Source organism: Egretta garzetta, unplaced genomic scaffold (assembly GCF_000687185.1).
Source record: "Egretta garzetta isolate BGI_Z169 unplaced genomic scaffold, ASM68718v1 scaffold18, whole genome shotgun sequence".
Taxonomy (NCBI): domain Eukaryota; kingdom Metazoa; phylum Chordata; class Aves; order Pelecaniformes; family Ardeidae; genus Egretta; species Egretta garzetta.
The window spans coordinates 3,576,340-3,593,319 of NW_009260616.1; the positions used below are offsets into that span (position 1 = coordinate 3,576,340).

Genomic DNA, 16,980 nt, shown 5'->3' on the forward strand with positions numbered 1-16,980 from the left:
GCGGTTCAAAAATTGAACCCAATTTACAAAACTACCAGTCTTCAGGGACTGATCCAGTACGTATGTCAGCTGTGCTTTTAACAGCTAGCTCCAGACACTCCTCCCCTCTGAACTAATGATATACTGTAATTAATATACACAAAGCAAACACATTATGATTTGAGTTTCCTGCTCACACTTTCTATTCAAAAAAGCCGCATGCTACGACCAGCCTAACGTTCAAAGTGTACGCCTAGTGCCTAGGTTAAGTACTTCTGTTTCCAGACATTATGCGAGAGGCCTTCCTACAAAAAGCTTATAAACAAAATATCGGCAGGTAAGAGGAAAGCAAGGTGCAGTCATCAGCATCCTAACAACTCATCTAAAGTTCAAGGGGAATATACACTTACTTCAGGCAAAAAAGGCACAGAGGTATGCAGCTGTGGAATTAATATTGCTAATGAACTACTGGAGTGTATCATGCCTTTAGATAATAACCATTGATTTGTTTGCAGTTTAAGAACGCAGATCAGTACAGAAGATCTTTTCCCCACTCATGACAGAACGCGTCACATCCATGAGAAGAGCCCAATTTTACCTCCAACGCCACCTGCATAACATCATTGATAAGGACAAGGAAAACTGGAGCAAACTACGCCCGTGCGGAGAGGCTGCAGCGTGCCATTGCTGCCCGTGCTAGGGCAGCAGGTCGTGCAGAAAGGGGTTTACACTTACTTTCTTTCCTTATGCTCTTACCCTGCAAGAAAAACGTCCAAAAAAACGTTTGAAACAGAAGGTGGGCAGCGAGGGCAAAGGAAGGAAGGAAACCTTTGGAAGTGAAACGGACAAAATTTCAGCTCTTGTCACGACTTCATGGCCACCAGCAGTTTCGAATGCTGGAGCCTGAATGGGTGGTTACAGCAATCTCCACAATTTCACACAACTATCACACTACGAAGCTGCACAGCAGAGGCTAGCAACCTAAATCACATTTACACAACTGAGTGGCGTTATTTCTATATAGTAAATACATAGCATCATCTATAGCTTGTCCGAAGACAGTTACTTTCCAAGTCTTTTTCAAAATACATTCTTGAATACAGTAGTTACTGTAAATATCTTCTAAAGGATTGTATAAATTCAATCTGAAACTATACAAAGAATTACTGTACAAATCTGCTGACAGCCAGAACAGTACAGTATCCATTCACTAGCGGTTGTTTTCCAGCCCTTGAGATTGTCCAATAGCTACAGCAAAAAGTTGTCATGACTAAATCTTAGCAATTCCAATGTTAACATTCATTAATCAACTCTGTATTAAATATGCAGAATGAGACCACACACACTACATTTTAACCAATTAAACAATCATGCATATCTTAGACAAAGCTTATTCCACTTAGAAGCATCCGTAAACTGATGCATATAGAGTAATTGCTACTACTGCAACAGGCCAAATTTCAAGAAATCAAAGCAAAATACTGTATCACCACAGATAGTCGATTGGTAGCCTGCATCTTTGGCTCATACATCCGTCATTTACCTTCCTACTTTAATTTGACTGAGGCAGATAAACTCAGGGTTTTTTAAAATCAAGTGCTTTTAAAGTCAACAGCAATATTACAGATTCCATAATAAAAATATTACAGTGCAAGATTACAGCACTGCAAAGTATTACAAATAAAATGGGACCTCCATCCTGAGGGACTTTCAACTAATACTCAAAGAGCATAAAAGCTCCTGAAGTGCTTTGCAAATATAAATTACTGATCTTGACTCTGCAGTACAATATCACCATTTAACAGGAGGGACAGTGGAGGCACACCAGCCAAGTGACCAGCTTAATAGTTCTAAGGTGACTCAAACACCCTCCTGTTCCTCTCTAGTTGCTCTGTTAAACTCCTTGTTACTTCCACCAAATTTAGAAAAATGTGTTGCTCAGTAGGTTTTTATAGGTACAACATTTCCATCTAAGGAAATAACATGCAACTTAGCTGTTTCCTCTGTCCCTAATATTTCTAGTTTATTATCTGAAACACTATTGTTGAATTCTGATGCGAGATAGATGGCGTAAAGCGGGGACTATTACGTCACTGTGGGGCCAAAACCAATGAACTACACCAAAGGAAGGAGCTGAGGCCCTTGTCCCAAGAGCCAATACTGTTAGAGACACAGGAAACTGTGCAAGCCCATTTGTGCGAAGATCCTTGTTTTCAATTTTGCACTAGTATAGAAGGACACCTTCAGACCTACACAAAGACCACAGAAATTTAAAATAAAATGGCCTAATTTTTCACCTTGAAGTAGAGACACTAGGCAATTTCGCTTGAGATTTCATCTAGACTCTGTTTTAGTGCTCACAGGAGCTGAACCAGTCAGATTAATCTATCTCACAACACCACGTAGCAATAATATAAATAGCAACACTATTTTTCACAAATTAGTCCATGTGTAGGTTCAGAATAGAGAAAACTGTCAAATAAATAAGTCCAGATAGCTAAAAAAAAAAAAATTAAATCACTAAATTATAAAAACCGACATTAACGGTAACTGTTTTAACAATGAACAGAAAGCAAAACATCACCAAGTTAAAACTGGTAACCAGCCTACATTGCTATACCATTTTTTTCTATTAACATAAGTATAATCAGAAAACTGAAGATACTAACACTTTTGCCATAAAAATGTTAACCTAAAATTTACTTGGTTCTAACTGCTAAGCTTTCTAAGAGATTTCTGCTGTTATCCACACTACGGGTCAGTTGACTGACTTGCACCTTAAGTCATCTGAAACTTTAATACCATATATGTAACCGATGCTCATATGTTTTCTTTACAGTGTGATTTGAGAGTGGTTTTGCTCTTTTGCAAGCTTTTGTTTCCTTCAGTTAAATACTATTTTACACCATGCCTAGCTGTGCAGCTAACTTGCAGTAATGTTCCAGGAAATTAGAAGCGTTAATATGTCATCTGTCCCACGGGAATGAAACAGCACTGCCAAGTGACACTCACTGAATAAACTACGGAACACATTCTTATTTTTTGAATGTAATTGCTTCCTACATAAATGGAGAAATCAAGAATTCCCAAACAATGTGGAAAATTTTGCAGTCCTCAGATAACTGAGTACTTAATACTGCTAAGTGGAAACATTCTGTTCTGAGCCCTGATTTCGCCAAATGCCAAACACCCGTTTTGTAGCTGTGGTAGAAAATGGTCGAGGTGGTTCACAACATCATGAGAGGCCTTCAGGGACAGAATATGACCAGCCACATTTTAAAATGGAGATGACCTTAAGGGAAAAATAGGTATGGTACAAACACTAAAATACAGACTAATTTTTTTTTTTTCCTGACAGCCACGTACTATGCTGCAGTTTCATGCCTTCCAGCTTCTCTGAGCTTGTCACAGACTTCTTACAGCAATGTGAGAGTGCTTAAAACAATTTGATAGCGCTACATTTTATGGACTTCCTCCGCATAAAAGAGTTAAAACTTGGTTTTCTTCCACTATTGGGCAAACAAGCTAGACATCCATTATTAAACCCAGCATCTTTCCTACATCAAGTTTTTTAGGCAACTTGAAGAGCAACTACTTTTTGTCATGCTCCAAGATTGTTCCAATTGCAATTCCTAGAGTGAAGTGCAGTTGCAGAAGCCTCTGGCTTCACCACATACAGCTATAGGTCCTTCAACCCTCTGCTCTCACTTCAGAACGCAGATAATGCCATACAAACCCTTGATGACAGAAAGGACTGAGAGTCGTAGCAGCACAGCTGTTTTGATGCTCCAATTCCAGAAACTAGGTGAAGTAAGCAAAGAGCCCTAATGAAGGAAACAGAGTATCCAACTGAACCATTCTTCACAGCTTGTTTCTACAGTCAGTAGTTTGGAGAAAAGATTTCTTGTAGTTTGTACCACTCTGTTCAAACGATGACTCTCCCCTCCCCACCAGACTCCCAAGATTAAATATTCACAATCCTCAGAGAGATGCATGTGCGGCACTATTTGCAGTCTTCCAATATGGCTCCTCAATAGAAATGCAAAGACCTGTGACACAGCAGCATTTAATAAGTCATTTGCTACTAGATGAAATGTTGTCATTGAGTAATGCAATTGTCCCCCATATCCTGAGCATAACGGTCCGACATTATAGTCCTTAATTCATCAATATCCTTTCGTAACTGACAAACGTCCAAAAGCTTCTTCGAAAGGGTTTCTGTGCTGTGGTAATTTTCATTCTCTTCAGCTGAACAGCTCAGTGCTACAAAAAACAACACCCAAGGTTAAAGCTCTAGCAACTGTGAATAATTCAGCTAGTCAGTCCCCCTTGAAATAAGGGGTAGGCCACTTAATTAATTACATCAAGACAAATCATGCTTTAGTATGATGGAAAGCCCAAAAAATGTGGTACTGTGTGAACTTAAAAGTCAATTCAGAGCCCATCAGTGCTTCTCTGAAGAGACGCTTTGCTGTTTGCACCAAGATCTAGATTTGCTAAAGTCTGCTGGACCTTGACAGCAGTCAAAAAAAAATAAAAATGGGTAGAACAGCCATTTCCTATAGATTTTGGAGGCTTCTATAGCCACTCAAAGAGGGATAAGGAGGGCTTGGGAAGTGAGGCCATGTAAGATGATGAAATAGTACTACAGATATACAGCATGATTCATCCTGCTGGCTGACGATGGTCTCACGGACTTTGAGACTGGCGTAAGCTGCACTCTCCAGTAATTGAGGGGGTTACAGTGCAGATGAGTCTATGTGCCACGTAGTAGCTCTTGCTGCACAGGACACTATAATTTTACCTTTGTTCCTTGCTGATGGTCCAGTTCAGCAACCAGTCTGATTAATTCTAATTAACACTCAGAAAACAATAGAATATGATACATTCAGGTCAAAAAAAGTAATTATTTATTAAGCTTGTTAAAAGAAAAGACCTAGCACAAACTCACTATGCTGAATCTTCACCTGGCTGGTTTTAGGGCATGCTTCTCACTTCCAGTTAAGTTTAACAGCTTAGTAAATGCCAAAGACTAAATGTGCCATTAACTGTACTGGAGATGGAGTTGCCTGGCATTGGGCTTATCTAATACATGCAGACACTCTCACCCCCGCCATCCCTGCCCCAAACCATACATACACATGTTGAAACATTAGATTTATATTCCTACCACTTGACTCCAGGTGCTTTAAAACAAAAACATGTGATGTAGACGCACCAGGCCTGCTTACGCCTCACCTCCCTCATAATGAGTTTATAGGGCAGAACACCTTTGACAGAAAAGCAGCCGTTAACCCTCAGGGTGACTGCAGTGTCTCAGGAGGGATGGACGCCTGGTACACACCTATCTTTTCTAGAGAGGAGAACATATCCATGACTGAGTCCATGTCAAGAGCCAGCTACCTTCTCTCCTGACTTGGCAAGGACCTGTGTAGTTATACGCATTTAGCAGCCTAGGTGCACTAAAAGACCAGCTTTTCCAGGGAGATTCAGGAGAACACTTCACGCACAACTGCTCCAGTTGCATAGCAAGGGGGACACTGGCCTGTCCAGCTGGCAAGTTCGAGCACCACTTAGCTGAACTGTTAGTCTTCTGTGTCAAAACACTATTAAGCACTGGAATGACAACATGACTTACATCTGATTCCCAGCAGTAAGGAAAGGTTAGGCTCCTTGCCCTGAGCTCTCTGGGTAAGAATACTGCACAGTGCTCTCAAGTCAAACAAGCAATGGGACATTTCCTTGAACAACTGGTCTGCTATAGGCATCTTCTCAGATACTGGCTGCCTGGACTGCTCCACCTGCTCCATCTGCTCCTTCAGGGAGGCATTCTCTTCCATCAGTCTTTGGTTCTTTGGGAGAAGTAAATAGGAAAAAGGGGAAAGTTAGTCTGCAGCATGCGTTGTAGCAGAAAGTTTCCTGTTTCAAAGCACAAACAATATAATAAAAAATAATTAATGTCCATACATGTACTCGGTATTTCTGTACCCCTCTAAAGAATAACAGATAAACAGCTTTTACATGGCTGTCTATTTCATATTACCATTGCTTAGCAGCCTTCACCCTTGAAGTTCTCACTTCCTGAGGTAGGGATGGTATCTATTATATGGCTGCACGGCAGCCAGCACAGTCAAGTATGTAATTAAGCTCATAAAGCCCTACCACAAGATCTTATAATCACCCTATAATAAGGTTCTTCCCAGCTGGTATGGTCAGGGGTTGGGTTTTTGGAGTTTTTACTTACTTCAGAGAGAGTTTTATTTAACTGCTCTATATTCCTTTCTTTTTCTTCAAGCTCATTTGTCATCTTCTGAACTATCAGCTTTTCTTGCAAAAGCTTCTCTTGCATAGACTAAATTGAATAAAAACACAGGTCATGATTTAAAATTTTCTATTAGCACTGACAAAAAAATGCATCCTCAGTAAATTTCCAAGTTTCAGTTATTTATTGCTTTTGTATTATTTCTTCATTTTTTTATTTTCTACTGTGTTCACTTGGTAATATTCAACTGGACCCCAACAGCTCTCTGTATACTAACACAGCTATTCCAAGTATCAGTGAAACCCTTTAAATAAGCAGTGTCTGTTTAGAAACAAAAAGACTATATGTATGCAAAACATTAATCCAATACGGAATGCGTGAAGTCTAAAATAACCATGCAGTATTGTTTATTCTAACCAAATAATTTCACTTGAAATAAGCAGCAGATTAATGACAGTTAAGCTTCATTTGTGCAATTCCAACTTTTTTTTGGCCCCTATTTTCAATGAAGACTATGGCAGGGCTTCCAACCTTTCACAACACAGAATTCACCCCACCTTCTATACAGCTGAGAAGAAAGCCTTTGATAGCTGATACAGAGCAGCAAGCTCTTTAAAACCATTCACATACAAGATAAATCAGAACAGTCTATACAACTCTACTGTGCTGAAAAAACAACTGCAAGCAAAGAAGTAACTTATTTGTAGTTTATAGAATCACTTTTAACAGATGCAGTAATTACTATTTTCAGTAATAAAAACAGCAGTAAGTTTCTAGAATGCTGTTGCACTTTAGTATTGGAGATTTACATGACTGACTTCCAGATCAGTCACCAGCAGCAACAAACGAACAACTGCTGCAACACAGAATCAGCTGCTGTCGATCCCCCAGTTTGCACCTACAGAGTTGAAACTGAGAAATCACGAGATACTTTCAAAGTGGATTTTTTTGGGTGAATTCAGCACAACCACAGGTGTCTTTGTTCTTGAAAGCACTCGTATTTATTCCACTAGTTGGCTTTTAGATCAGTAGATATGTCTTTCAAGGTCAGCTGGCAAAATTCAGAAAGAGCAATACACAAACCATCTTATCCACACACTAGTAACAATGAATAGTGGTTATATAAACTCCTGATGCTTTAATATGGAGAGAGCTTTTCAGCTTTCATGAAGGAAAAAAAAAAACCTCTTTTGTCATTAACGGTATTACTCACAATTCCAACGCTCTGCTAGCACAGTGCATACAAACTGAACTCCCCATCCCTAGCTCAGCACGTTAATATGTAAAACTTGTTGCCCAATTTCAATTATAAGATGCAAATCCAATCCCATCATGCTCAAAATACAGCTGGAGCACTGGTGACAATGGTGTATGCCTTGGCACAGTTTTGATTGTAACCTTCCACAGAGTGGATCAAGAGACCATGATGGGGGGAGGAGAAGTGCATTTCACAAACTCTCAATTTATGGAATGTTACTGTCCCAGAAGAATGTTTTTTCTTGAATCTCTGTAGGAACAATCCTAATTATTCTTCTTCCAAAGCAGAGAACTCTCTCATAGGGAATTCTATATGGTAGCTTAAATAAAATACTATAGAAAGATCAGTGTCGCTCTTTAGTAGAATATATGTTTAAATTGCTGCACTATGACTTTGCAACTTTAGTCAAAGACAGAAAAAAGCCGAGCTCCCCACTTGACAGAACCACAGGAAATTGTCTCACACTATGTTGGTTTTGGGATCTCAGGAAAACAATTTAACTTTGGAAAAGAAGCCAAATTTACTCTTGTGCGAGTTGCTCCCAAGACGTATGAGGAATGGAGCTTTCAGGTTACCCATACTGGCGACTGTAGCACATAGACGACTATGCCTATATACAGGCCCACTCTTTACCATGTATGTGGCGTACTGAGTGGACAAGAAGACATTAAACTGACTTGCCAGCTATAAGAATTGTTAGTGCTGACAAGAAGGCAGGGAGTAATGAGAGGCAAGGCAGGGCTGACACTGAGGGGAGTTTTTAATGGCCTGGCCGCTCATGGGAAGTGCGCAGCCTTGACAAAATTTCCCAACATGTTCAGCTCGATACAGCACAAGCAGTGAGAAAAACCTGTACTCTGCAGTACACTGCAAAACTGGAAAAGAATGGTGCTAAAATGGATACACTTAATATGGACTAAAAAACCCCCACACCTTTTTTCATGTAAGTAACAAGAATCAGCAGGCAGAAATAAGAAATGAGTTTTTAAAACTGTTTTCACACACTTGACCTGCTTCTCAGTTCACCCACGCCATGCCCCTCAAAAGGAAGTGTTGAAGTAAGGTGCATCCTAAAGATAAGGCTGCGTGAGAAAGCACAGCTTCACACTCCAGTGGGAGGAAGGGGAGGAAGAAAGAGGGCCCTGCCCCACGTCAAAGCAAACAGCCTGGGCCAGGAGAGGGCAGGAAATAGCTCTGCCTCAGGCATTTCCTCTGTCGTGCCTGCAGATGAGCAGAACCCACAGTGGTGTTGAACCACCTTTTTCAGTTTTTTAAAAACATTGTCTACTGAGAAAAATGGCCACACTGGGTCAGACTGAATGTCCCTTTAGCTCTGTCTGGCTGCAGCCAGACAGAAGATGCTTAGGGAGGGGAACAGGGCAATGCAGCAATAGCAGGTGCCCGAAACACCCTCCTAGCTTCCAGGTATCTTCAAGTTTTAATGGTCTTTGATGCACTTCTCTTCCGTGTCGCTGGACACCCAGAGCCCCAGTTACAATGCATGCAACAGTACTCCCACTTACACATTTCATGTTTGTGTCAATGCCAGACTTTAAAGGTTTGACTGTGCAGCCTTCCTGAGGTGGGGAGGTGGTGGGGAAGACAGGTTTGGAAATATTATCTTCGCCAGTGTATTTTCAGAACTACATCTGCCACTAAATTTACATGACTGTGTAGCTACTCCAAAAACAACTTCTGGGAAATTCCAAATAACGTGCGCATGTTCAGCTCATGAGTTGCACCATTTAATGGGAACTACTAAAAGTGGAAATCAGTGTTTATTTTTAAAAGATACCCCTAGCATCTACCATTCTCTGTGACCCTAATCTTAAAGCTCAGAAAAAGCACATGTGCTTACCAGCTTGGCTGAGCCCACAGTGCTATGACTTCCCAGTTCCTCATAGTGCTGCAAGTCCTCCGTATTTCACCATTAATTTTTCCATATGCTTTCCAAATTAGCAATTTGGTGGCATTACTCCCAGCCTGGCACAGTTTGGGTTTATTGTGACTGACAGGATCGACAGATGTACTTTGGGTAACACAGGCACCGTACAATCTGACTTAATTCTACTGTCTTTTTTTTGTACCAGAAATGTTAATCTTGTGATATCTAAATTAATCACTTATGTACGGATTTTTTAAATGCCACTCTCATCTATAATTTTTCTCTTTCTGCAGATATACTATATAACCAGAATTTTAATCCCTCACACGCAGGAGAACAAATGAACCGAACAAAACCATACAAGGAAGATCAAAATCATTCCACCACGATTATGAGCAAATTGAAACTAGTACCGCTTCACACACTGCTGTCTGAAACAGAATTTCTTTGTTTTCAGCTTGCAAGTTAAAAACAATGAACGGAAATACAATCTCAAGCGTAAGTTTATAATGTGGCAGAAGACAGAGAATAAAATGAGATCTGAGCTGAAGATAGAGTGTATTTCTGTGCTGATAAGGGATTTTGCTTTCTAATTAACTAATTTTCAATGTTTCCCAGGGATCAAATGTGGAAAGCCAGGGAGATCAAGGATACAAAGCAGCTGCTGTAGTCCACAAGTAATTTGAGGGCTAACACCATTTTCAAATGTTATTTTCCGCCCTTATACCTCAAAAGAAGAAAAGTAAGGGAAAGTCCTGGAGAACAGCACACTGTTCACATATTGTCACAACTGCTCAGCACTTCCCAGTCTCACCTCCCTAAAGTCATTCAGACTAAGCACACAAAACAGCCATCTGTATAAATGTGCACAAAGATCACTAGTCTCAAGATAAAGGTGATGGAGAGAAAAAGATCAGGAAGTTTAGGAAATATGAAAAGATTTAGGCCGATGATAACACATTTAGGCAAGTTGTGTGTAGCTCTTATAAGCACAACATATACACACAGTATATATGTAAATAACTAAACTATGAAGAGGGACAGAGAACCTCAGAAAGGTTATAGAGTTCAATTTGGACTTTTTTTTAATTATGAAATATCCCAAACTGTATTTGCCTGTGTCACAATTCGGCATATAACAGGCTGCTCCATAAAAAGACCTCAATTTGATAAATCTTGTCTTCTTCAAACCTAGAGAAGCTTACATGATTGATTTTGCTTTTCAGTTAACAGATATATGTTACGTTGCAACTTCAATTCCCCTACTGCTTCCCTACAGATACATGTAATACACTGTCATTTAATTAAGCAAAAATATGGTTGTCAATGGGAATCAGGCCTGCTATTTACCTGCACTTTAGAGAAAGGAAGCAAACTTTCAACAGCTACGAACAGGCAAACTTGGCTCCAGTGTGCAAAGTGGAAATAGGAAAGCACATTCTCTTAGCAAGTGCTATACAAGCAGTTTTGTGTCTCTTCGTTATTTGGATTCTAGCTCCACAGAGTGCTTCCCTCCACTTCAGAAGGAGCAGGCATTCATCTGATTGTTTACTAACATTTTGTTGTTCTTCCAAACCTAACATACACAGAGCCAAAGCAGAAGCAACTTCTTCATTCTCAAGGGACAACCCTGTAACTTCAGTCTCTCTGGAGGGCAAGGAAGGAAAAATATGTGGAGACAAATGCCGATCTAGAAGAATAATGCAGAAACTAGAATTTATTGGATTTGGCTTCAGTATTTGCTGAAAACAGATGTTTGTTTTTTTAAATGCTCAGATTTTTCTAGAGCAATTCATACCTTCTTCCCTGTAACCTGTATAATGTTTCCTTTTCTCCACAACAAACAGTGGTCACTATCTTTCAAGTATCAGGAGCCTGAGGTGTTAATCTGATCCACAGAGCTGCAACTGACTCCTAGCTGACAATCTCTGCTGTCTTGAAAAGCCCTTGGCCGCAAGCTAGGTTGCCCAAGATCCGCCAAGAGAGTTGTAGCTAAGTGAGTGACGTGTCAGAAATCAGTTGAACAGGGACCTGCTAAAACAATGTGAAACGTGAAGTGGTATTGGTTTGGGAAGGCACCTGTCTCTCCTAAGGATCTCAGCAGTGAAGCTCCTAACCAGTATCACTTTTTGTACTTTGTATGATCATCTGAACCCCAAAGTTGGATGGCAGGCTTCACTATTACTTACAGAGGCAGTCCTCACACTTGAAACAGGCAGTTCTGATATGACATCCACTAGACCAGCAGAATAAGAATGCTACATAGCAACAGTTTTTCACTTTATGATGAGTATCGGCAAAGCACTAAACCATACGAATATCAATAACAAACACATTATGAGCCTGCAAGAGAACACAGGTCAACTACAGGCCATAAGATTAAGTTCTTGGCATTTCTACCTTTGTCTCCTATTTGGGATGATAAAAGGATAAAATTCAACTTAGTAATGTTATCTTTATGCACTAAAGATGGTCAGAATAAACAACAGAACATACACTCTTCCTTACCTGCATGTCTAAAATCAGTCCAGTTATCTGATTTTGTTGATTGTCTATGACCTAGAATATAAAATTGAGTCATTTAAAAGGCTTGAATCTCTTCAGATCCTTTTTTAAGAATCAGCTTACATGTGTGTAGCCATAGATTTTAAATGGAATCTTTGAAAATGTACATGACAAGACAGAGATTTTAGACAGACTCTAACAGAACAGGAAATTAATGCAAAATAAATGTACTGAACAGAAACAGACAGGTATTGAAAAGAAATCTGAATTAGCAACAAATCTGTAATTCTTTCGCGAGATACTTATTTCTAAAGTAAAAAAAAGGACTCAAGGTTAAAGATGCCACCAACAGATCATTTGCAGACTAACCTTACTGGCTTTCTCATTCTTTTCTTTGAGACATTCATTCTCACTCTGAAGCTGTTTTGTGTCCAACATGGGAAGGCGAATACCATCTTCCAGGCATTTTTCTACTTTCTGTTGTAAACTGCCATTCAACATGAAAGAAAAATTAAGTGCACTGACAGAAACCAGAAGGGCTGTGTGTTCTAGTGAAAAATTAGAGAGTTGCACCATCTTCCAACCAGAACTCTAAAACCGTTCCTAGCAGAATCCAGCCTTATGAATGAGCAAACCAACAGTGGATGAATGAGGCAAAAATCCTAAACTACTGAAAGTCACTGTGGCACTGACAAGAACAGATTAATGCAGCAATGGTTTTATGGGACAGATTCTGTGCGGCATCTCCCAAAAGGCACAGCTCCAGCAGTACAGCGTAGGGACAGAGGACAGAGAGGAGCAAAGAAAAGCTCTGTGGTGTTCCCAGCTGCCCTGTGCTACTGTGGGAGGCAAAGCCAGACCGGCATAGATCAGAGCAGTCTTCAAACCTCTGAAAGTTACAGGAGCTTTAAAATCAGATGCTCTTACTGGGGAACATACAACCCAAAGCAGAGTCCAGAATCAGAGGCTCCACCAAGTACTGGTGGCCTATCCTTCACGTTCTCTGTGACTTGTAAGGGGGAACATAAAGCCATTCCTGCCAGCTGCGCCCACACGAGGGCGTGACCTTCAGATCCTCTGTAGCTCAACTCAAGCTCCGTGGTGTAACTAAGAGCCCTTGCCTGCTCACCTTCTCTCAGAAAGGAAATACATTTTATTAGTGTTAATCTTGCTGTCTAATTTAGAAAGCAGAGGCCACCTCAACTATTTGTAGGCTTTCAGAAAAGACAAAATGATCCCCCTCTAGATTATGAGGGCATGAAGAAAAAAAGCCTTTGATTTGTGAGATGGAAACAATGTGTCAACAATTTGGCTGGCAAGGTGTCCCAACCAGCTTGCCTTTCATCATGGAAACACTTTCAGACTCCTGTGGCATGCACCTTTATCCAATGGAGGGACAGTGAACTGTAGTAACATCCACATAAATTATTAAAAGTTATTCCCCCCGCTTCCCCCCTCCTCCTTTTTTTTAAAAATAAGTGTTTAAGTAGCTCCCCTGATCTAAAATGTACCATAGTAACAATGTCTTCATGTCCCATCCAAAAATCTTCTCATGGATAACTGTTCCATTTGTTTTGTCATAGTTATGCAAGTTCAATGACAGCTGATTAGCTACAGCTAAGTCTCCCTGTAGATACCCCCACCCTTGGTGAAGAGGTAAGAAACAGCTACAATTTATTTAAATCTTTGACCCTTCCCTGATACCCATCAGCCAATACTGAGGGAGCTTTTCCACAGCTCGTGACAGGATTCGTTACAAAATAGGAGTGCTGACAGTTTCTATATAATGCCCCTTTGCCACATGTTTATTCTATCCTCTATCTGGCAGCAGGCTATGGTGCCATTTCAGCAGTGTCCCACATCTTTAAAAGATAATGATAATTATCTTTAAAGATAGTGAAGAGCATCCTAGGCAGCCTCTTCTCTGCGGTATTACTTGCTACTTGGCACAAGTAAAAATCTTGTTGGATTTTCTGTGGCATTACGCCGTCATTCTGCACAGTAATATATTTATGCCATGAAAAATCATTAGCATTGTAATAGATTAGGAGTGCAAATAACATTAGGTCTTGACATCAGATGGGGAAGCATACCCTTTTTGGGGCACAGCCCAAGCAGCTGTTCATACCTCTGTACTGTTGTGACCAGCTCTTTTTCTTTTTTCTTCTGACATGCCAGTTGCAATTCTCTCTCTCTGCACTGCGACCGGGCCTCTCCAAGCTTCTTTTCTAACTCAGTCATAGTTTCTTGAAGTTGCTTGTTCTTCTCTTCTAGAATTTGCAGCTAACACAGGTTACATTAGTCAGACACAATGTCACATTAGCAGAAGGCTTTGCAACAGGCCACAGCCTTATAGTTACCCTCTGTATAATCTTAGGCCCATTTCACTCAATCTGAGTATGAGAATCCCTAATAGCTACAATGCTTTCTAAAGCATTGACATACTTCCTTCCTAAACAGACAGGGTAAAAACAAAGGTTGAAACAGTAAAAGATTTAACAACAGATATTGGGGAGCTTACTTATATTTTTAAAACGTAAACCAAACTCCCTTTTCCTTACCTGTTTAGTCTGCCCTTCTATATCAGCCAGTGTTGGTAGGTCAGCCAGGTATTTTTCTAAGGTTTCAATTCGTCTTTGTTTTTCTTTGTTTTGCTCAGATTCTTTCTGGCATTTCTTTTTCAGACTATTAATATATCGGTCTTTAGTTTTAAGCTAGAAGAAAGTAAGAGTACATGTTTTACGATTACAGTGAAAAATGAACCTGTTTTGGAAGCAGAGGCTGGTCACTCTTCAAGAATTGTACTCTCAGATGCATGAAAGGGTTGGTTACTGCAGAAAACCAAATCAAAGCAGCTGAAACCACAGCTGCTTCACCTCTGCCTAGAACACTCCTTGTGCCTTGCGAACTGAAAACAAACCGTTCAGCAGTTAAGATTATTCTTAATTTTTTTACCGATGGAGATGTTCATATGCGACAAGTGATCAGGAAATATTTTAGTCCATCTTCTTCCTCTGGCCTAGGAAAACAACTTAAAGCACAGGGACCAAGAACTTAACCCAAAACAAGAACTGGAGCAAAAAACCTGACTTTGATGCAGTCTGACAATTACATCAGAGGATATCAGAACAGAATAGTAGCTTTCTTAAACACCTTTCCTACAGGCATCTTAATTGTCCACCAGCCTGCAAAAAGTTTTTTTTACATTGTGTTATTTTTGCTTGCATTCCTGGTACTTACTTTGCTTTATTGCCTAGGTCAAAAAAGTGGGAAGGCAGGCAGGAAAGGAAAGGAGAGTATTTTTCAGTCACAGTCCAATCTAATGAAAAACAGTATCTCCATTGCTTGAACTATGGTATAGTAATTCACAGATAACAAATGCTTGTCACTAGAGTGAATGCTAAATGTACTTTTATTTCAGTGCTACAGGCATCCATCTCACTGAGAAATAAATGTGTGACACCACCAATGTCAGAGCTCAGTAACAGAGCCTACTGAAACTGTTAATAATATTCGGAAAGTTTTTCCAGAGATAGCCTTCTATATGGGCCACAAAACTGACAATTGCTAGAAGGACAGAAATATTTATATCTTTAAATTTATCAAGACCTCAAAACTGAACAGGGCCTTCAGGCTGCTTTAACATCTTTCTGATTAGACAAAGCCCAAGTAAACCCCACATTCAGTAAGGCAAAGTTGCAACTCAGCTCCAACCTTTCGCCACAATACGTGCTTCAGAACCACATACTCCCCACCACACCCCAAGCCTTAAGGCAGCGATATAAATACTCACATGTAAGCCAATGCCGCACAGTAAGAATTGTCAGGAGTCTGACTGTTAGCTAAGTGAACCCCTTCCCTCTGTTTCTTACACACCACTAAGGATGACAAGTTGACTAGTCAGAATACTACAGTACTTGTGTGACAAAGATTACATAGTTTCCAAATCATCTTGTCCTGCATATATACCATAGGGAATTTCCTCTCCTGCAGCCTCTCTCCTTCTAATAGCTACCGTGTTTTCCTTGGGATTCTTCTCGCCTTCTCTAAATCCCCAGCATCACCCTGAGTATTCTTTCCACCTTCTGTCACCTGAGATGAAAAAAACGTTGGTGGTTTTTTTTTGGGTTTTTTCATTCACTCTTGCTGACCCTGCTGAGGGGAAAACAAGCTTTAGATATTGGGGGTTCTCATTTATTTGTTTGGGGGGGTGTGTTGGTTTGGTTGGTTTGTTGGGTTTTTTTGGTTTTTTGGTGTGGTTTTTGTTTTGTTTTTAAATTTCCTCCTTCATACACACACTGCTGATGACTGTGTTGAGGCAGGGAAAACCAGGAAAGCTCTTGCCTCTTGGCAATTTAGTATTAAAAGCAAGGCCACAGGAAATCGTAGGGGAGACCACTACTACAAGCTGTCAGCAGTACCTTCCTGGAGTCATTCACAGTTACCCATAGCAGAGGAAGAAGGAGCAGCCAGCAGGGTATGAGTCTTAGAACTGGAGCACTTCCAGCCCAGCAGTCCAACCTCCAGAAGAAATGTCTTAGAACTGAAGTGAGGGCTGCAAAATCTGCAGATGCCAAGAGGCACATTCATGCCTGGCAGAAGGAAAAGGAAGAACCTAGGCATTCGTGACATGGACACTGGTAAAGAGTACTGCAGTACCTATCTTCGCAGGCTCCCTCAGCTAGGAAGCTGTGAGGAGGTACCATGACTACTGGCCAGCCATGACAGGGAAGCTTTTTCAGGCTTCTGAAATTTCAGTGCCAGTTAGAGAGCTCTCAATCACCTCAGTCCTACACTGACTATGCATGGAGCCTAGGGAAAAAACACATTCTCTTCAGGCACCAGAATTGTTCACAAGGTGGTACAAATACTCCCTTGCTTGGTATGTCTGCATGGGGCAAAGACAGGTATGATGCCACCAGTGAACAAAGAGCAGCTCTGATCTCTGCTAGCCCTACCGTTTCTCAAAAGGAAAGCATCAAGTACATCCACCCTAACGTAAGACAGGACACAGTGCTTCAGACCAACAGGCCTTCTAGACCAATATCTCATCTCCAGCAGTGGCCATAAGCAGATGCCTACAGTAGGGAA

The 16,980-nt window shown here is 40.5% G+C and overlaps 1 protein-coding gene across 1 annotated transcript in view; it reads right to left on the bottom strand.

Annotated features, from left to right (window-relative positions):
- Positions 1 to 6: 6 nt before the first annotated feature.
- Positions 7 to 16,980, bottom strand: part of CEP85L (centrosomal protein 85 like) — a 157,470-nt gene continuing 140,496 nt past the window's right edge. The window contains exons 7-13 of the mRNA XM_035900711.1: positions 14,451 to 14,603; positions 14,018 to 14,172; positions 12,259 to 12,376; positions 11,893 to 11,943; positions 6,224 to 6,331; positions 5,618 to 5,831; positions 7 to 4,242 (exon numbers count right to left, since the gene is read on the bottom strand). Of these exons, the coding sequence (XP_035756604.1) occupies positions 4,079 to 4,242; positions 5,618 to 5,831; positions 6,224 to 6,331; positions 11,893 to 11,943; positions 12,259 to 12,376; positions 14,018 to 14,172; positions 14,451 to 14,603 (963 nt within the window). The 3' untranslated portion in view covers positions 7 to 4,078. The remainder of the gene's footprint in view (positions 4,243 to 5,617; positions 5,832 to 6,223; positions 6,332 to 11,892; positions 11,944 to 12,258; positions 12,377 to 14,017; positions 14,173 to 14,450; positions 14,604 to 16,980) is intronic.